Source organism: Rhineura floridana, chromosome 10, assembly GCF_030035675.1.
Source record: "Rhineura floridana isolate rRhiFlo1 chromosome 10, rRhiFlo1.hap2, whole genome shotgun sequence".
Lineage (NCBI taxonomy): Eukaryota > Metazoa > Chordata > Lepidosauria > Squamata > Rhineuridae > Rhineura > Rhineura floridana.
In genome coordinates this window covers 28,661,452-28,683,137 of record NC_084489.1, presented here as the reverse complement: position 1 = coordinate 28,683,137, position 21,686 = coordinate 28,661,452, and the positions used below count along the sequence as shown (strand labels likewise).

Here is a 21,686-nt window from a genome sequence, read left to right as displayed (position 1 = left end):
GATGTCTCGGCAAACTAGACCCGGACCTTCACTGACATCTCTTCTGGATTTCTGGCTTGGCACGTAAGCTTTGAACGGCCTCTGCCCTTATCTTGCTTCCTCCTTGCTAGCCTGGCAGATTTATAGCCAAGCTGCCGGCTGAGGACTTACGGCCTGGCAATTACCAAGGAATCTCCAGCCCTGCCTGCACCCCCACCGACACTGCTGTCTCAGTGAAGAGCTGACATGCAGCAACACACTGTGAAGTAAAGTTTGTTCCTTCTAACCAGTATTTGTGGTTCATTTCAAATCTTGCAAATATTACATGGTGTCAGAAGACTACCTAAAAACATAAGGCAGTGAAAAATAGACCAGCTAAAGCCTCCAGGAACGTTGGTGTTGGAAGGAAATGCAGCAGAGAACTGGAGAAGATGGAAGCAAGGGTTTGAATTGTACTGCATTGCAAGTGGAGCAGATAAGAAAGATGAGAGACTCCAGTCAGCATTATTTCTGCATGTGGCAGGTGAAGAAGCAAGAGAGGTATTTAATACTTTCCAGTTTGATGATGATGCAGATAAATATAAAATTCAAGTTTTGATGAATAAATTTGAAGCATATTGTGTGCCCAGGAGAAATGTTACTTATGAAAGACACAGGTTCTTCACTAGAATACAGAGTGAAGGAAAAAGTATAGACCAATATGTGGCTGATTTGAAGCTTTTGGCACAGACCTGTGAATTTGGGGAGCTGTGTGATTCTCTTATTAAGGATCGCATAGTGTGTGGCATTCAGAAAGACAGATTGAGAGCCACGTAACTGAAAGAGAGTGATTTAATCCTTGAGTGTGCAGTGAATATATGCAGGGCAGAAGAAGTGACTGCAAAACAGATGAAAGATTTTGGGGCAACAGAAAAACAAATGGATGCCTTACAGGGCAAAAGTACCTTTGAAAAGCCAAAAGTAAGCCAGCCTCAGAGCAAATGGAGCCCTGGCACTACTACCAGTCCCCAAGAAAAGGAAATGCCACAGAGGCCTGTAGTAGCAGCAAAGGCCTGCTACAAGTGTGGTATCAGACATCATGACATAAATGTTTGTCCTGCATATGAGAAAGAATGCAGAAGATGTGGCAAACTTAATCATTTTGCTAAAATGTGTAAAATGAGAGATAGAAAACTTCAAGGCAGACAAATGTTCTCAGCAGCAGATACAACTAAAAATGCTCATGATTTCTTCATTGGCACATTGAATTCTACAGCTCTGGAAGATGAATGGTGTGTGGATCTTCTCATAAATGATCACAAGTATGTGACCTTTAAGCCTGACACAGGAGCACAGGCTAATGCAATGTCTTTAAAAACATACAAAGCCTTGCAAGCTGAACCACTTCAGCATTGAAATACGAGATTAATAACCTACTCTGGAGAAAGACTACATGTGTCTGGTAAATGTAACCTGGATTGCAAATATAAAGATCAAAGAGCTGAGTTGGAATTTCACATAGTAGACTTTGATGCACAAGCTGTACTTGGTCTCTGGGCTGTGACTAATTTAAATTTGGTGCAAAGAGTTAATTCAATGAAAAGAGCTCCAGTAGATCAGTGGGATGTTGCAGTTGAATAGAAATATGTATTTGAAGGCTTAGGTTGCTTACCAGAGAAATACGCCATCAAAATCAACCCACAGGTTCCACCTGTAATTCATGCACCTTGGAAGGTTCCAGTGGCACTAAGGGATAAAGTGCAAAAGGAACTGACTCGTATGAAGCAATTAAAAGTCATAGTTAAGGTAAAAGAACCTACAGAGTGGGTGAATTCAATTGTGGTTGTAGACAAGCCTGGCCAGGACCAGATAAGAATATGTTTAGATCCAAGAGATGTGAACAAAGCAATTTTAAGAGAACATTTTCAATTACCTACTGTAGAAGAAATTACCAGTAAGCTAGCAGAAGCAGAATTGTTTACTGTTCTTGATGCCAGTAGTGGATTCTGGCAAATTCAGCTAGATGACAACAGTTCCAGGCTATGTACATTTAATACACCTTTTGGCAGGTACCGATTTACAGGAATGCCATTTGGTATCTCTTTAGCTCCTGAGGTCTATCAGAGGATGATCCAACAGACATTTGAGGGTATTGATGGGGTCACATGCTACATAGATGATATCCTGGTGTGGGGGAAGACCAAACAGGAACATAATGAGAGACCGAAGAGAGTTCTGGACAGGTGTCAAGAGAGGAATCTGAAACTGAACAAAGTGAAATGCAAATTTGCCATGACTGAAATAAAATATCTAGGACACATCTTAACCAAAGGACTAAAACCTGATTCATCTAAAATAGAGGCCATCACTGAAATGCCCAGCCCAAGGAACAAAGCTGATCTTCATAGATTTCTAGGAATGGTGACTTACCTAGCAAAGTTTATCCCAAATTTGTCAACAGTAACAACCCCTTTAAGACAGCTGATGGCCCAAGATGTTGAATTTTGCTGGATGTCAGTTCATGAAACAGCATTCACACAGTTGAAAGAACTATTAACAAAAACTCCTGTTTTGAAATATTATAATGTGAAAGAACCTGTAACTCTGTCAGTGGACGCTAGTTCTACAGGCTTAGGTGCTGTACTGTTGCAAAGAGGTGCACCTGTTGCATATGCTTCTAAAGCAATGACTGTGGCCCAACAGAACTATGCTCAAATAGAAAAGGAAATGTTGGCAATAGTGTTTGGATGCACAAGATTCCATCAATTTCTCTATGGCAAAAAAGTGACTGTGGAAACGGACCACAAACCATTGGAGGCAATTTTCAGAAAACCTTTGCATAATGCACCTCCAAGAATCCAAAGATGGCAGTTAACACTGCAGAAATATCATTTACAAGTGCACTATAGACCAGGCAAAGAATTAATTGTTGCTGATACCCTGTCCAGGGCATATCTTGAACAGGGTGAAGGATTAAGTTCTGATGAAGCTGAGGTTGCTGTTAACCTCATGTTATCTTATTTACCAATCTCCGAATTAAACTGAAAGAATTTCAGGTGGCTACTGAAAAGGATAGCATTTTGCAAATCCTGAAAAATGCCATTTTGCAGGCGTGGCCAGATAGAAGAGTAGAAGTTCCAGAGTGTATACATGTTTATTGGAATTACAGAGAGGAATTAAGTGTTCATGATGGACTCATTTTTAAAAGTGACAGAATCGTAGTACCACAAGATTTGAGGAAAGAGATATTGAATATTATACATGAGAGTCATCTGGGTGTTGAATTATGTAAAAAGCGGGCACGAGAAGCTGTATATTGGCCAGGTGTGTGTGCCCAAACTGAAGAATTGGTACTGTCATGTACCACATGTCACACCTTCAGAAATAAAAACCAAAAAGAACCAATGTTACCTCATGAAATTCCAAGAAGACCTTGGCAGAAGCTAGGAATGGACTTGTTTGAATTTGGAAGAAAGGACTATCTACTTTTGGTTGATTATTATTCAAAATATGTGGAAATATGTTTGCTTGAAGACACTACAAGTAGATCAGTAATTTTACACTGCAAATCTATATTTGCAAGACATGGTATACCTGAAGAGGTTGTCAGTGATAATGGCCCTCAGTTTTGCTCTAGAGACTTTAAAATGTTTGCCAAAGATTGGGACTTCGTTCACACAACATCCAGTCCACTATTTCCTCAATCAAATGGAATGGCAGAAAGAGCGATCCAAACAGTAAAAAGGATTCTTAAGAAATCTAGTCTGAATAACACAGATCCTTATCTTAGTTTATTGGATTACAGAAATACGGCTACATTAGATACAGCCTCACCTGCACAACTTTTAATGGGGAGACGTTTAAGAACCAGGTTGCCTACCTCAGCACCGTTGTTACTACTTCAGCAGGTAAAAGGTGACATACAGACACATCTGAAGAGAAGACAAGAAAAACAGAAGCTTTACTTTGACAAAGGTTCAAAGTCTTTACCCACCTTTGCAGGTTGGTGATTCTGTTAATGTTCGGCAAAATGGAGTGTGGAAACCAGCGAGAATGACTGGACAAAACATGACTCCAAGATCATATTCGGTTCAGACTGATGATTTAGCTGTCTACCAAAGGAACAGAAGAGATCTTCAAAGCACTCTAAGTTGTGAACCAAAAATGGATGAGACTACTGAGACTGCAAATGTACCTCCATCAGAGGTAGACCTATCAGAGTCTCAAGACAACAAAAGTGGAACAGTTGTAGCACAAAGTGCCAGTGATATACCAGAGAAGATTTTGGACTCTGAGTTACCTGTTACTACATCAAGAGGCAGAGTGATCAGAAAACCAATTCGATATAGACAGTAGTTTCTATCTTTTTTCTTAAAAATAAAAAAGGGAGATATAATGTGAGTAGGAACTCAAGTGAATTAGAAGTAATTGTATGGGGGAATCAGTTGTGGATGGGACCAGCAGGAAAATGAGAGTAGAGTTTTTGGTTATGCAGCAACACACTGTGAAGTAAAGTTTGTTCCTTCTAACCAGCATTTGTGGTTCATTTCAAATCTTGCAAATATTACAGAGGTGGTTTACCATTGCCTTCCTCTGAGTTTGGATGCATCTTAGTCTGATGTCTCTCCTTTGACCATTCCGCCTTGGGTGCCCCTGCTAGGAATTTAGCCTCTTGGTCTAAACTCCTGATGGCATTGCTCCCTAGAGGGGGTGTGCATCCTAGAGGGGGTATATATTTTACCGCTCCTATTTTAGGGCAGTCACTTCATGACATGTCAGTAACTTTAAAAGTGTTGCAAAAGGCAGGTGAGGTGGGACTGCCAGCTCCAGTGAAGGGAGAATTGAACTAGGGGAGTGGACCTCGTTATACTCACTTGGGGCTTGGAAAAGGGCTATCACAATAAGAACTTTATGGGAGGGAGCACACAGCAGAAGCAAGCACTTAATGCCTAATTTGTTATCATAGGAGAAGAGACAGGCTGAATCAGAGTTTTTGAGAAGTATGTTTGAAGGCAGGCTGAAAAACAGAATACCTGCCATCATCTACAGTAATAGCAACTACTTTACTGCACAGCCAGACCTCCCATTAGGCAGAGAGAGGTGGAAATCTTAGGCAGCTGATTTTGGATGTCATGAAAGATCTATACTTGAAAAGATGTGTATTGTTCTCTTCTTATCTGTTGCCTTTGGACCCAGTGGAAGCCACTCACTGGGGCTGACTTGGGCTGTCTTCAACAAATATATGCCATATCTATATTTTCTAACAATACAGTAGGGCCCCGCTTTACAGCGCTTCGCTTTACAGCATTCCGCTAATACAGCGGTTGTCAATTGCAGAAAGGCCCCACTCTTACGGTGCTTGTTCCACTTTTACGGCATTTTTTGGCCGTCAGGCACCATTTTGGTCAATGTTAGTCAATGCGTTCCACTTTACAGCGGTTTTCGCTTTACAGCGGTGGTCCGGAACGTAACCCGCTGTATGAGCGGGGCCCTACTGTACCCAAGTACAGAATAACAGTTTTGTTGGCACGTTTTGACAAATTTACTCTGCAAAATTGTACATGACAGATTTATTAAAGTTCCCTTGACAAATAGGTGCTGTCCTTGTAATAATTTAGAAACAGTAAATAACAACGCATGAGAGACTATCGATCAAGGGGTCAGAAAACACAAAATAATAATAATAAAAGAAAACACATAATCTACCCTCTTATGAGGCAGTTTCCTGGACGAATTTAGGCCCTTCTGAATATCTTCCTTGAGGGGTCAAATAAATCCATTACCGAACAGGCAGCGATATATTGGAATGTTGTAATATCTCTTAGACCTGATATAATCATTAGCTCTCAGCTTCTCACCTTCTGAGACTGTGATTATGTATTTTTACAGTTTGTACTTTCTTTCGTAGTTGGTTGACAATAATAAATGTTTGATTGAGATTGAATGGACTTGTAATTTATTTTTAATGTATTTTTACTCCCAAGCAGAAGTGCTTGTGGGATTTTGTGCCTCAGGTGTCAAAACAACTTGGAAACTATTACCTTGATTTGGTGGGTGAGCATTTGCTGTTTTGTACTAGGCAGCAAAACATCTTGGGCCAGCCCTAAGAGGAAGTGAATAGTGATATGCCAAAGGTACAAGCAAGTTCTCTTAACAATACCAGATTATCTGATTGTTTAGCTTGGCCAACAGAGAAGTTACCATCTGTTCTATCTAGATAGAATATCTGCCCAGTCCTTTAAGTCAACAATATATCTTCAAATAGCTTAATGTTACATCCCACAGCCACCAGGTTGGTTAAACAGGAGGTGAGATTAGATAAATATCAACCCTGATTGGGTCAGAATTCATCCAAAAATAGATTTATACTCTCTCTCCAGTGCATTATTGCTCTACATTGGAAAAGGTTCAGAAGAGGGCAACCAGAATGATCAAGGGGATGGAGAGACTCCCTTACGAGGAAAGGTTGCAGCATTTGGGGCTTTTTAGTTTAGAGAAAAGGCGGTTCAGAGGAGACATGATAGAAGTGTATAAAGTGGATAGAGAAAAGTTCTTCTCCCTCTCTCATAATACTAGAACTCATGGACATTCAAAGAAGCTGAATGTTGGAAGATTCAGGACAGACAAAAGGAAGTACTTCTTTACTCAGCGCATAGTTAAACTATGGAATTTGCTCCCACAAGATGCAGTAATGGCCACCAGCTTGGATGGCTTTAAAAGAAGATTAGACAAATTCATGGAGGACGGGGCTATCAATTGCTACTAGCCATGATGGCTGTGCTCTGCCACCCTAAGTCAGAGGCAGCATGCTTCTGAAAACCAGTTGCCGGAAGCCTCAGGAGGGGAGAGTGTTCTTGCACTCGGGTCCTGCTTGCGGGCTTCCCTCAGGCACCTGGTTGGCCACTGTGAGAACAGGATGCTGGACTAGATGGGCCACTGGCCTGATCCGGCAGGCTCTTATGTTCTTACATATCAAAATTTAGTACCTACCTAGATCATGCCTTTAAAGTGGTAAATGGGTGACTTTTCTAACCTACTATTTGTTGATAGATTTTATGCGTCCAAAGGAAGCTGTCACATTAACATTTTTAGAATGGAAAAATGAACATTTAATAACCAAATGTTGCCAATTTCTCATTATATCATCATCAGCATCAAAGGAAATAATGCTACCATATTAAAAGGAATTTTCTCCCAACTGAATACACTGGCAGTAGTATGGCGTTCTCTGCTCATCAAAACAGCTGCCTTTTATACATGAGTCTTGCAGATCCTCAAAGTCTGAACACACTAGTGAACAATTATTAACACCTTGTGCTATACTTAGCATTGTGTGGGCTGGGTGTCGCATTGTTACATATTAAATAGGCTGTCACAGTTTCATTTGCCCCTTTTCAGATTCTCCTATATTCCTTACACTCGGGTTCCACACCATCAACACCTGAAAAATCAAAATGCATTTATTCCCTTTTGTACCCATTCATCTTTCCCAATAAAAATCAATAAATGCATTTTAAAAGGAGAAGGAAGAAGAGAGCACAAAGTCAACATTGGGGGCCTGATGCAGTGGGGCTGTTTCCCCCTCCCCCCAGGGCCAGGACCAACTTTACATTTTATATCCTTTATTTGTTTGAATATTTTACAACAGTAAGCCATCTTGGGCACTTTGGCAGAAAGGTGGAATATAAACGCAAAAAATAAATAATAAAACACCAGCCTTGTGGATTGCACTGAGATGTTGAGGAACACTTGATGTTCCAGCATTACTTAAGCTAAGTTGGAGTAGACCTGGCCCATCCCTTGGATGAGGCACCATTGCAGGCTTCACGTATAAGCAGGATATATATGACCCCTCACCTCCTGCATCATCAGCACTCTGTTCCTTCAAGCGAACCAGGCAGATCAGACTCTGTGAAGATGCCTTCTGGACTGCAGTTCTAATCTTAACACAGTCACATTACCCCAATAGAAGTACACTAGGCATCTTGTCTCATTGAGTATCCAAACAGACTCCTGCGCATTATCTGTAGGGATCTGTGCACAGCTGCCCCATGTGGCGAGCTACTGAACTGCAGGGGGCAGCTCCTCAGTGATGTATCTTGGCTGACTCTGCTTTCTAAGCTGGTCATTGGATCATCCTGAACAGGAAAGAGTATATGGCATCCTTCCTCAACCTGGCACTGTCCCCTTAGTTGTTTTGCCATTAGCTTCAGCTAGCACAGGCAAAATATCTGGAGGGCACCAGGTTGGGGAAGGCTGGTATAAAGCTTCCTGTTCCAGCTGAGCTTTGCTCAAGCAACCAGGTCTTCAAAGAACATAAGAAGAGCCCTGCTGGATCAGTCCAAAGGCTCTTCTGTCCAAACATCCTGTTCTTGAAGTGGCCAACCAGATGCCTATGGGAAGCCTGCAAGCAGGACAAAAACACAATAGCACTCTCCTGTTTGTGTTCCCCCAGCAACTGGTGTTCACAGGCATATCACCTCTGATACTGGAGGTGATATATTTATCATGACTAACTGATAGTTTGCTCATTCTTAAACGTGCCTGATCCCCATTGACAGCATTATCCTCCACGAATTTGTCTAGTGCATTAAAAAATCAAGTAGTTCCATGTCTAATCTCATTTTAAAGACATTCAAGCTGGTGGCCTTCACCATGTCTTATGGTGGCAAACCCCTGCCCATCCTAAATCTGCTACCAATCTGTTTCATTGGGTGTCTCCAAGGTACAGTGTTAGAGAAAAAAATCCCTCTAACCGGTTTGCCCACACTGTTCTTGATTTGTCCCCCTCTACCTACCTAGTCATCTTTCCTCTAAACTGTTGGAATGTATGAGGTTCAACTCCAACTTGGTGGGTTGAAGCAACTCAACAGAATTCCGACATAAACAGCAGCACCAAACACTGTTACATTTCCTCAGAAGAAACCCCAATGCCACAATCGTTTGTGTTGCTCTTTTCTATACTTTTTCCTGCAGAGATGTTGGAATTAGAACTCGGTAATGTTCCAAATACGACCACACCACAATGGCTTTAAAATACTGGCATATTTTTTTTCAGTTCGTTTCCTAATTATTCCTAACATAGAATTTGTGTTTTTTCACAGCTGGTGCACATTCACTTTATTTTCAATATGCTATCCGCTGCTATCCCTAGATCACTTCCTTGGTTAGTCACCACCAGGCTAGACCCATCGGTGTCTATATGAAGCTAGGATTTTGAGGCCTAATATGCCTCAGTTTATACTAAGATTATACTAAACCTCCTTTGCCATTTTTGTTCTCCATTCCCAGTTTGGTACTCTTGGAAATCTTCACAGTCTGCTTTGGTTTTCACCATCCTGAGTAAAATGATATCACATCTGCAAACCTGGCCACATCACTGCCTCACCCTCGACTCCAGATCAATGCTTAGCATTGCAGCACTGGTGCAACGAAATAATTTTAGGCTTTGGACTTAAAGGCCTTAAGGTAGCCCCTCTTTATGATAATGAAAAGCCCTGCAGCATTTGGGGGCTCTCTTGTTCATACTGCTGAGTGGGGCCCCGGACATCTGCCCCAAAGCCTGCCCTGATGGTGCTGCTAAATTGCAGCTCGGAACTCTAAACCTAAAGTGGGCTAAATTAAAAGATAATCAAATATTACCCAGGTGGATCTTGGTAAGTGGCTGTGAGTCTAAGCTTGTGCCCAGACCCTCTCAGAGGACCAGAGAGGCCTGGGCTACTTCTAGCTTTTGAGGCCACTAGCCAAAATAAATAAATAAATGACAACATACAAAACCAAAATAAGGCATGAAAAAAGAGAGCGAGTGATTCGTTTATGTAATCAGCTGATCTCAGAGGGCATGTTTATCACAGTCTAACCTTGTGCCATCAGAACAGATACATGTTTATTAATGTTCATGAACATTTTTAAGGGTGGATTCCAATTCGTATTTATGCTGAGCTGAGGGTAGTTGGATATGGCGGATCTGTAGCTGAGCCAGCTGGGTCCCGGCTTAGCTGCGCTATGCTGGCATAAGTCCTTCAGCCTGACCCAGCCAGCTCAGCCAAGACTGCGCTAAGGCCCCAAAAAGGGGCATGTCAGAGAAGGGGCCAAGGTGAGGGGGCTTAGGCCACATCCAACTCGTGTTCGGCGCGCTCTTGCAGGTCCCAGTCCAGGAAAAAGTGACACCAGGAAAAAGGTCAGTGAGAAAATAATTGCAATAGAAGTCAATGGAAAGGGCTTACTACCCAGTAGGGGTATTTAGGAGAGCAGGCTTTTACTTTCTGGGTCCCTGGGTGCAGCTCCAAGCTGAGCCGGCGTTCAGTCAACCCAGGGGCTCCTGAATGGCAACTGGATACGGTGCAACTTTACGCCAGCTTCTTTTGCTCCAGCACAATTTAAGCCTGCTTCCCTTGAGTTGGATTGCTCCGCCCCTCTTTAATATGACAAATCTGTAGTGTATCAGTAAACAAAAAAACCTATGTCTTTTACCAAATCACATTGCTTATGTGAGGGTAGCAGAACGCCATTAGTAAAGAAGGGTTTAACACGTAGGCCAGAGGGAGGCGCAAGCACAGAAGATCGCTTTAGAATGGAAAATTACCAAGCTCACAGTTGGAGAATTGTATCTTTGTTGCCTGTAACTGAATAAAAGTGCTGTGCCTCATCTGCCTGGGGGCACAGTTTGGAGGACAAATTCCCCTGTGCTTCTGCTAGCAATAAAGCCATCTGTTGAACCGAATTTGGGCCTGAGACTCTGTTCTTCTACCGTAACATTTGGCGCCCGAACAGGGACTTGAGATCAGGGGTATCCCCCCCTGCTCTACTTGGAGTCTCGGTCAGGGATATTTCCCCTGTATCCGCCTTGGTCCCCGTGGCTCCCCGGTTCGCTTCACCACCTCCCTTGGGAGCGCGCCTTCAGCAGTTGCTGATGCCCGATAGAGCTGAGGGAGACGCCGGGGAGCGGCGCTGAACCAACGAGGTCCTTTCGGAAGTTCGGTCCAGATCGCTTTACACTTGGTACCGGAGGTGTTCACCGCCAGGTGAGTATAAGGGGATCTTTCTCATTACTGTCCTGTTTCTGCCTGCCAGCCGATCCCAGTGGGTCGAAGGGGGGTCTGATCCGCCCCCATTTCTGTTTCTCTGTCGGGAGGATTGGGAGGAGGGTTTCCTGTCATTTGTTTGGTGAGTGTGTGACTGACCACTCGATTCCCACGTCTGGCCGTTGGACGCACTAGTCCTGGGATGCCCTAGGGTGTCTTGAAAGTCCGGGAGACGTGGGCAGTGGTGTATGCCTGAAACCCTCACTTCAGCAGGTCGACTCCCCCAATTCCTATAGCCGGCTTGTATCCTGTGATCCTCCCCTTCTTTGTGTTGTTTTCTGTCCTGATTTGATTAGGTTAGGAAAGAACTAGGTTAGGATGGGGGGAGGCTCTTCAACCCCTTTGGCTCTCATGGTCAAACACTTTTCTGAAGTCTTTGATACTAGCACCTGCAATATAGAGGCCATGAAGACTAAGTGTTCCTGGGACTGGCCAGGACTCAGACCCCTGGTGGATTGGCCCTCTGAAGGTACTTTTTATGGTCCGGCCATTTCCCGCCTCTGGAACGTAGTCATAGTGGAAGGCAATCCTGGATGTCCCGAGGATATCCATTATGTGGAAGGATGGAAGAAGGTGGCTAACAATCTACCGCCCTGGGCGAAGAAATGGGTGGAAAATGCAGCTATGATTATGCTAACTCAGGTTAAGAAGGCCCCTAAGGCGGGTCGCAAAATGAATCAGAAGGCCAAGGTGCAGCCCGACCTGTGTTATACTGTCACCCGGAAACAGAAAACAGCTTCAGAAGACCAGGCCGAGAAATCAGAAAAACTTGTTTTAGGAACTCAGCCTGAAGAATCACCTCTGCCGTATGTGTGTCCTTGTCCATCTCCGGCACCATCAGCTCCACCACCCCTTGTAACTGAGACTCGGTCGGTAGAGCATGAGACTCCGGATAAACACCTATACCCTCTGCTGCCCGGGGCAGAGGGTCAAGAAAGCCCCGCAGGAGAGGGCGTTGAAATCCTCTGGAGATCTGCCCGATTAATAGAAAAAGAGTTGGGGAAGCCCAGCCCCTTTAAACAGAGGAAAGAGATAAGTACCAGTCAAAGAAGGGACAAAAATACAGATGAAAGCAACCTTGCAGACTCTAAGATCCTGCCTGTTCGCACCGTCCCAGCTATGGTTCCCGCCTCAGACCCAATTGATCCCGGCAAAGTAGTCTACAAATCGGTTGATACCTATACGTATGTGCCATTTAGTTCCTCCGATTTGCTCAACTGGAAAAATCATGGACCATCGTACAAGGAGGAACCGGAGAAATTTGTGGATATGGTTGAAGGTATAGTGTCAGCTCAGAACCCCACCTGGTCTGATATACAACAGTTACAGGGATATTTGATGACTACGGAGCAACGAATGCAAATTCAGACTAACTTGGAAGAGGCTGCAGGCAAAATTGCCAAGTGGGAGGGAGTGGGTGACGAAGATCGAGCAATGTATATAGCCAGATATGCTCCAACTGTAGACCCACGCTGGGACCTTTCTAGTGGAGCGGACCGTATAGCCATGCGTCAGTACCAACAAGCTTTTATCGAAGCGGTGGAAAAGGGCCGGAAGCGAATGATGAACATGCAAAAGATCCACAATGTAGTCCAGGAAAAGGATGAAAGCCCTGGGGCTTTTCTTGAACGACTTTTTAAGGCATACCGGAGATACACCCCCATAGACCCTGAGGATGAAAGGAACCGACAGACAGTGGCGCTGGCCTTCGTGTCCCAATCAGCACCGGACATCAGAAAGAAGTTACAGAAAGCTGAGGGCTTCGAAGGAATGCCCCTCAGCCAGTTAAAGGTCCTAGCAGATAAAGTATTTCTCAATCGAGATGTGGAAGAGAAACGGGAACAAGTAAAACGGATGAAGGAAAAGGCTAATCTTCTTGCAGCTGTCCTGAGGCCCCAGGAGTCACGAGAACAATTCCCACACCCTCGTCCGTCTTTAGGATGTAATCAATGTGCATATTGTAAAAAGGAAGGCTATTGGAAAAATGAATGTCTGGAAAGACCTCCAGGGTGGGGAAGAGGATGTGGACAGGATAATATGTCCCATCGAGGACAAAGCCGGGGAAGAGGATGTGGAAACCTGAATCCTCAGGCTCCCCCGTTCTGACCTCCACCCCCCCATTGGACAACCTACCCGCACTATGACCATGGAAGACTATTATCAAGGGGAGGACTGAGGATGCCTATGGGGCATTCTGCCTCCCGACCCCGTACTGGAAATCACTGTGGGAGGCAGGAAAATCAAGGGCCTTCTGGACTCCGGAGCTCAGCGTTCGGTCCTCAATGTGCTGCCTGTTGAGTTACCCATTAAAAAGAAAACCTACATACCTGTCATAGGGGCGGGAGGACAAATCCTTCAGGCCCCCCAGTTTAAACCAGTAGGCACCAAGGTTGGTTCCTGTGAGGTTGATCACGAGTTCATCCTGATCCCTTCTTGTCCAATACCATTAATCGGCCGCAATCTACTCTGTAAAGTTCAAGCTACCTTGTCTTTTCACCCAGATGGCCGAGTCACCGCCACGGCTAACGGACAGCCTCTGACGTTGACTTGCCCCCTCCAAGAAGCCTGGAGGCTCGGACCAGCCATGGGTCTGTGTGCACCGGCAATTATTCATCAGTCACCGACAGCCCTCCGTGTCATCGGGGCTGTGCCCGGAGTGTGGGCTGAAGATCACCCTGGAGGGTTGGCCAGACTGGCCATACCCCTTCGGATAGAATTAAAGGACGATTACACCGTAGTTAATCAAGCCCAGTACCCAATTCCAGCAGAGGCCCGAATCTCCATGCATGAACATTTGGGGAAATTAGTTCAACTTAAGGTCCTGGTACCAACCACATCTGCTTGGAATACCCCCTTATTACCTGTAATAAAGCCCAGTTCTGGACCAGTCCCCCTCTATCGTCCAGTGCAAGACCTCCGATTGGTAAATCAGCAAACCAAAGATATTGTGGCGGCGGTCGCTAATCCATACTCTCTGATAGGTTTGATCCCTGGAGGAAGTCAGTGGTATTCTGTGATTGATTTGAAAGACGCTTTCTTCACTATCCCCTTACATCCTGATTCTCAAGCAATCTTTGCTTTTACCTGGGAACATCCACAGACTGGTCGGAAAAGACAGTTCACCTGGTCACGGTTGCCTCAAGGGTTCAAGAATTCACCCACCCTGTTTGGCCAGCAACTAGCCAAGGACCTTCAGCAATTCCAAGAAGAGGTTGGGTTAGTGCTTCAGTATGTAGATGACCTCCTCCTGCCCTGCCGGACTGAACAAGAATGCTCCACCGACACGGTCGAATTACTCAGATGGCTCCAGAACTGTGGGTACCGTGCTAGTAGGGCCAAAGCTCAAATATGTAGCCAAGAAGTCACCTACTTAGGATTCACGATCAAGAAGGATACCCGTGTTTTAGGCAGTAGTAGAACCCAGGCTATTAATTGCCTGCCCTGGCCTACCAACAAGAAGGAGCTCCGTGTATTTTTGGGAATGGCTGGCTACTGTCGTATTTGGATTTTAGATTATGTTTCCATGGCTAGACCATTATACGATCTGTTAACAGGAAGGGTGCCAGAATCTTGTCCCATAAATTGGACAAGAGAAGAAATCCAGGCCTTAGAACGGTTAAAGCAGTCATTAACTAGCTCACCTGCTTTAGGGTTACCAGACATTACTAAACCCTTTCAGCTTTTTGTCGATGAGAGAAAAGGAACCGCTGTGGAAGTTCTCACCCAGCAAGTTGGAACCTGGAACCGACCGGTCGCGTATCTCAGCAAAAATATGGATCCTGTTAGCCGAGGATGGCCAGGCTGTCTCCGGAGTATAGTGGCAGCCTCGCTTCTCTTGACAGAAGCTGTCAAACTGACGTACGGCCAAACTATAGAAGTGACTGCATCCCATTCTATCCAATCTTTACTAGAAGTGCATGGGCCTAAATGGATGACCAACTCTCGCTTGGTAAAATATCGAGCCCAGCTATGTGAAAATCCTAACATAATTATAAGGGACCGAGCGACCCTGAATCCGGCTACCCTGATGCCCCTGCTTGGACGATTAATACACCAGTGTGATGAAATTATGTCAACCGTACATTCCAGCCAACCAGATTTGAAGGATATACCAATCCCTGGGGGAGTTATATTGTTTACTGATCATAAATGGAGTCCGGCATGCAGGGTATGCTGTGGTCACTGAAGATCAAATCCTAATGGCTAAACCTCTGCCACCTGGTACGTCTGCCCAGAAAGCCGAACTCATAGCCCTAATTGAAGCCTTGAAGTGGGCTGAAGGGAAAAAGGTTACCATCTACACCGATTCTAAATATGCTTTCTTAACTGTTCAAGTACATGGAGCCCTTTATCGGGAAAGAGGATTTCTGACTGCAGAAGGCAAGGAGGTGGCACATGCCCCTGAAATTCACCAATTACTGGAAGTCATTTGGAAGCCTGCACGAGTGGCTGTAATCCATTGTCGAGCCCACACAGGGAAAGCTAACCCTGTGGCTAGAGGGAATGCTAGAGCTGATAAGGCTGCCAAAGAAGCCGCCCTGGAATCCTTACCCAAGACTGACAATATAATGACTATTTCGTTACCCTCTCTGACTCAGGGCCCGCAATATACCCAGGAAGAAATTGAGGAGAGTCAGAGACAAAATTATACCCTTCAACAGGGCTGGTATGTTCTTACTGATGGCAGGATTTGGGTACCCCAAAGGTTAGCCCGTACGGCCGTTTTCCATATGCACAATCAATGCCACCTAGGAAAAGAGGCACTCCGACACTTAATTGAGAATATGTTTATTGATAAACTTGCTTCCCTGTGCACTGAAGCATCTCGACGATGTGTAACTTGTGCCCGAAACAATCCCCGAAGAGGACCCGTCCCTGAACCAGGCCAGATTCTCCGGGGAAGTCGCCCGTTTCAAGTGATCCAGGTGGACTTCACCCATATGCCACCAGCCGGGGGCTACAAACTTTTATTAGTGACTGTATGCACCTTTTCCTGATGGGTTGAGGCCTGGCCAGTCCGGTCTGAAGGATCCAAGGGAGTAGTAAAGCATTTACTTGAGGACATCATCCCCAGGTACAGGTTACCCCGACAGATCAACAGTGATAACGGCGCAGCCTTCCAAGCTGAAGTGACGGAAAAACTCAGCAGAGCTCTTGGAGTGGACTGGAAACTCCATTGTGCCTGGAGACCTCAGAGCAGCGGAGCGGTTGAACGGGCCAATCAGACCCTCAAATTGCACCTCAGGAAAATGTGCGCGGAAACAAAGACTAAATGGATTCAGATGCTGCCGGTGGCTTTGTTACACATGAGATGTACACCTGGAGCTAATGGTCTCACCCCATATGAACTGGTTTACGGGAGGCCACCACCTTTGCCTGTGGCAGTGGATACCCTGACATTAAGGGGGGAAATAAACCTGAAGTGCATTTTAAGAGAATTAAACCGAACTGTTCTAGAGATAGGTCAATACACAGAACAGAGCCCCTTGGGACTCACCACCCGTCCATGGATTCCGCCCCGGAGATACAGTATGGGTCAAAAGTTACAAGGAAGATGCATTGGGAAAAATTTGGGAAGGACCTTTTGTTGTCTTATTAACTACCCCTACTGCCTTAAAGGTTGAAGGAAATCCTACCTGGATCCACTGGAGTTGCGCTAAAATAGCCTCTCCGGAAGGATGGACGATTGCCAACCAGAGAGACCTGAAGATGACCTTGAGAAGGGAGGCCACCCCGCGGGACGCGACGGGAGAAGCCTCCTCGGGACCGGCAACCGAGGGAGCGAAATAGCTGAGGGCGCTGCATCCCCTACCGTCCTGGATAGAGTAGTGGGACACCGCCCGAAGATTCAGATTTGCCCAACTTCAACTAGAATGCCCTGTTGTAAATTGTCTTATTTGATTATACTGTTCCAGTTTGGGGTTATTCTTTTTTTTTTTTTTTTTTTTACAATAATTGTTATTCAAATTTTCATAAAACATACAAAACAAAATCATAAAACATTCAAAGACAAAAAACAAAACAAAACAAAAATGATTAAACAAAAAAATAAAATGTTGACTTCCCATTTGTCGCAGATCAAATCAGTTATAGGTCTACAATATATAACAATCCTGTCTCTTAAATTATATTATAAGATCACTTTCCTCCAGTAGTTATCTTAATTAATCATCAAATCTCATAAACATTACTTTATTCTTTCCACAAAAAGTCAAAGAGAGGTTTCAATTCTTTAAGAAATATATCTATCAATTTTTCTCCAAATAAACATGTCGATTAATCCATCTCGTTAATAATAATAATAATCTTATTGTCATAACCATAGTCCAAATAAACATATCGATTAATCCATCTCATCAAAATCTGTTAGGTCCAATAATTTCAATAGCCATTATTCCATTATCCCTATTAATTTCATCTTCCATCTTCAATAGTCCTGTTAAGTCCAGTAATTTCAGTGTCCAATCTTTCATTATCAGTATTCCATAATAATCTTGCTGTCATAGCCATAGTCATATAATAAGAGTCTGATGGGAACAGTTTGGGGTTATTCTAATGCTGCTGTTGTTTCCTCCCCACTGTGAAATGGCTTCCCTCCCATTATGCAGGATTTGTATTAAGACTGTTAGGAACCATAACAATATCCAGGACACTATAGTTTATCAGAGTAAATTCAGTTGTAAAGGAACAACTGTCGCTTGCCAGTTTCGTAACGTTAGTTACTCAGCCTGTACTCAGGGAAATCAGACAACTTGCTATGACCCCAAAGAAAATCCTGAACAGTGGTGGCTCCAGGTAAGGGAAGGCACGCAGAGTGGACGGGTGCTCTCCCAAATTAGGTTAGCCACCCCTAATACTAAAGCGTGGATCAAAATTGAGCCTTGTGAGATTTCAAAATGGCCTGACCAATGTGGAGGTTATGATTGGGAGAAGACCTATACATGGAATGACAAATACATCTGCCCGGAAAAAGGAATAAGTACTGAATGCACGAATCAATGTCCTTACTGGAACTGTGTGGGCTGGGCCCCCTGGCAAACTACCGGGATACGTGCTCATCTTTCTAAGGTCACAGTACGAAGTGACTGCGGGCCTCGAAAGTGTAATTATGTAAATTTTACTATTAATAATCCACAGGCCTTTCTGAGTAAGTTTGGGCAACACTTTGGGTTATGCATTCATGGCCGGGGAAAGGACCCATTAGGATTATTTTATCTGAAACTCGTCCAATTGACAGAGGCGGGTCATACCTTGCAGCAGACCTTCTTCTCCGAATTCTGGGAGGAAATAAAAACCCCTTTTCAGGTGCCTGAAGTGGCCAGAAATTTGTTTATTACTTTTGCAGAAACTGTTGCCACCACTTTAAATATCAGCAACTGTTATGTTTGTGGGGGGAGTCAGATTGCAGATCACTGGCCCTGGGAAGCTGCTGAGTTGGATGTTAGTCAGCCCTATAACACTACCAATGTCTCAAACCCCCACAGTCAATGGATACTGAAGGCTACCCTTGGTCGTTGGTGCGTACAAAGAATCTCCCCCGGAGCCCCGCAGATAGGTCAGATGCCCTGTGAAACCATGACCATTTTGAATCAGTCCACTGTTAGTTATTGGCCCAATGCCTCTATGATTCCGGTTAACCTGTTATGGACATTGGAGTTAAAGTTAAGATTAAATTTATCAGTTGTTAACAATAATTCCTGGAAAGCATTGCCAGGGTTTTACTGGGTTTGTGGGAAATATGCTTATTCCGAACTACCCGAACCCTGGGAGGGAACTTGTACCCTAGGAGAGGTCAGACCATCCTTCTTTCTCATCCCCCTCAGTGCAGGGGTTCGGTTGGAACATCCAGTGTATGATAGAAAAAAAAGAATGACGATTAAGATTGGTGACTGGAAGGATGATGAGTGGCCCCCTGAGAGAATAGTCCAGTACTATGGACCTGCGACCTGGGCCCAGGATGGGTCTTATGGGTACAGAACCCCAATTTACATGTTGAATAGAATAATTCGGTTACAGGCGGTGCTTGAACTTATAACGAATGAAACTGCAAGAGCCTTGACTGTCCTGTCTAAAACACAGACCCAGCTTAGGAATGCTGTATATCAAAACAGGCTCGCCCTTGATTACCTGTTGGCAGCGGAAGGAGGAGTCTGTGGGAAGTTTAATTTGACTAATTGCTGTCTACACATTGATGATAATGGAAAAGTAATAGAAGACATAACTGATAAAATAATTAAGCTTGCACATGTGCCTGTGCAAACATGGAAAGGATTTGAGTGGGCGAAAGGATTGGGCCCATGATTCCAATGGGTAGGAGGGATACGAGGTATCATTGGAATAATACTTGTGGGAATTTTGATGTGTGTTTTGTTACCTTGTATTTTACCTCTGATTATGCAAGGGCTAAGAAACATGATGGAAAACATAGCAGACAGGAGGACAGCAGTACAGCTAATGGCGTTGTATGAATACAGATCCATAGCTACATGTGAGAATGATACTCCCTGAACCTCTTAGTGAGGGTCAGTGAAGTATCAAGGGGAGGACTGTGAGGGTAGCAGAACGCCATTAGTAAAGGAGAGTTTAACACGTAGGCCAGAGGGAGGCGCAAGCGCAGAAGATTGCTTTAGAATGGAAAATTACCAAGCTCACAGTTGGAGAATTGTATCTTTGTATCTTTGTTGCCTGTAACTGAATAAAAGTGCTGTGCCTCATCTGCCTGGGGGCGCAGTTTGGAGGACAAATTCCCCTGTGCCTCTGCTAGCAATAAAGCCATCTGTTGAACCGAATTTGGGCCTGAGACTCTGTTCTTCTACCGTAACACTTACTAGCTGAGAGGGTGTCACATGCTAGTCCGATGTGCATAAAAACAAGCTGTGAAACTTGACAAGTGTCTAAATATGAGGCCCCCTTTGAGTGCAAGGCCCAAGCCAAATGGCCCTGCTGGGGCCTCCCCTCTGACTGGCCTTGCTTGTGCCTTCAAACAAAGAGAGGGAAGGTATTTTCCAGTAGAAGTTCTCAGAAGTTCATTTAGTTTCATTTTTGGATTTTATGCTACTGCCATATAGGCACAATGCGACACAAAAGCCAATGTGGTGGGAAATTAAGAGGTAGGGAGGGAAATGCCCTGCTGAAATGAGAGAGGCAGAGCAAGTGGGAGAACATCTGAGGGTGATGTGGTGAGGTGAGGCCTGCACCGGCTTGGTGTTTTTCTTTCTTTCTATTGCACATTCTCTCGCTGCAGTCTTTTAAAAGGTTATAAGGAGAGAAAATACCAACATTAAAGAAAGCTGGTTGGAAAACTTGTTTTAGAAAACAAATGGTAAAAACTGATATCTGCATAAACAAAGACGGGGGGGGGACTGAAAGGTGTTAACACGGACAAAACCACAAATGTCTAATATAATGAAGAGATTAAAAAAAAACCTTCCAGCTTTGTTTCTCTTCAGACCTATTCTTGAAATAGATTTCAGTTAATGTGGTATTTTCGAGCGGTCAGGTGAGAAGGACTCCTGCACATTTAATAGTTTGTTTATTTAGGTTGCAATCCAATACATACTTACCTGGGAGTAAGTCCCACTGAACCCAATGGATCTTACTTCCGAGTAGATATGTATTGGATTGCAGGCTTAATCTATTTAGGGCTCCTCCTCATGACCTATTTATTCAGCATTCATCCTGATTTGCTTGCACCAAGCTTATGCAGAGGTTAGGCTCTGCCCAGGCTTTAATGAGCATTCATTCTCATTTATTTTTATTTAAGGAATTTATACTCCACTTTTCACTGAATGTCTAAAAGTGGTTTACAGTAGGGGAAAAAAACAATACACAAAATTTAAAACATAAATCAAAACACTGGAGAATAAAACGTTAGAACATTGACAGTGCAAAGGTCTCCGTTTTAGCCTGGTGTCCAATAAATAATAATAATAATAATAATAATAATAATAATAATAATAATAATGTATTCAATTTATTTGTTACTTGTTACCTGAAGATCTCCAAGCGATTTACAACAATGTTAACCATACTGTAAAAACAAACCAATAAACAACAACACTCCCATGCTGTCACAGGAAGCTTAGCAGGGACAATGCCTGCTTGATTTCAAAGGTGAGGGAATTCCATTGAGTTGGGTCTACTAAGCTGAAGGCACAATTTCTTATGGAGAAGAGTTGTGTTTCTGGTCCATGGCGGACCACTAACAGTGTTCCCCCAGATGATCTAAGTGATTGACTTGGGACATACAGGGTAAAGCAGTCTTTAAGGTATCCTGAGCCTAAGTTGTTCAGAGCTTTGTACATTAGGCCCAGTAGCAGATGGGAAGCCTTGTTTGCAGGGCAGTTTTACAACAATGAGCATTCATCCTGATGTGTTTGTGGGTGTTTAGATGTCTTTGCATTAATCATTCCTTCATTCCACACTTTTCTCCCTGTTACTTACCTAATGGCAAAAAGTTCTGCTTTAAAAAAAAAAAAACACCCAGGAGACACAAGCAGGGATTTGAACTCACAGACTCTGGACTCCCAGCCAGGCTCTCTTCATGCATTATTGTCAAACTAAATATTGAAATTATTTGTACCCATTTTATTCTATTGACATATGTCTTTGTATCTTGTCTGTCTGAAATGGTCAAATGACTGT

At 43.9% G+C, this 21,686-nt stretch overlaps 1 protein-coding gene across 1 annotated transcript; it reads left to right on the top strand.

Moving 5' to 3' along the window:
• Positions 1-11,360: 11,360 nt before the first annotated feature.
• LOC133365518 (uncharacterized) lies at positions 11,361-16,832 on the top strand. Its single transcript, XM_061587499.1, is given in 4 exon segments — positions 11,361-12,984; positions 13,544-15,013; positions 15,210-16,464; positions 16,502-16,832. Coding segments are annotated over 4 exon segments (4,680 nt in total).
• Positions 16,833-21,686: the final 4,854 nt, after the last annotated feature.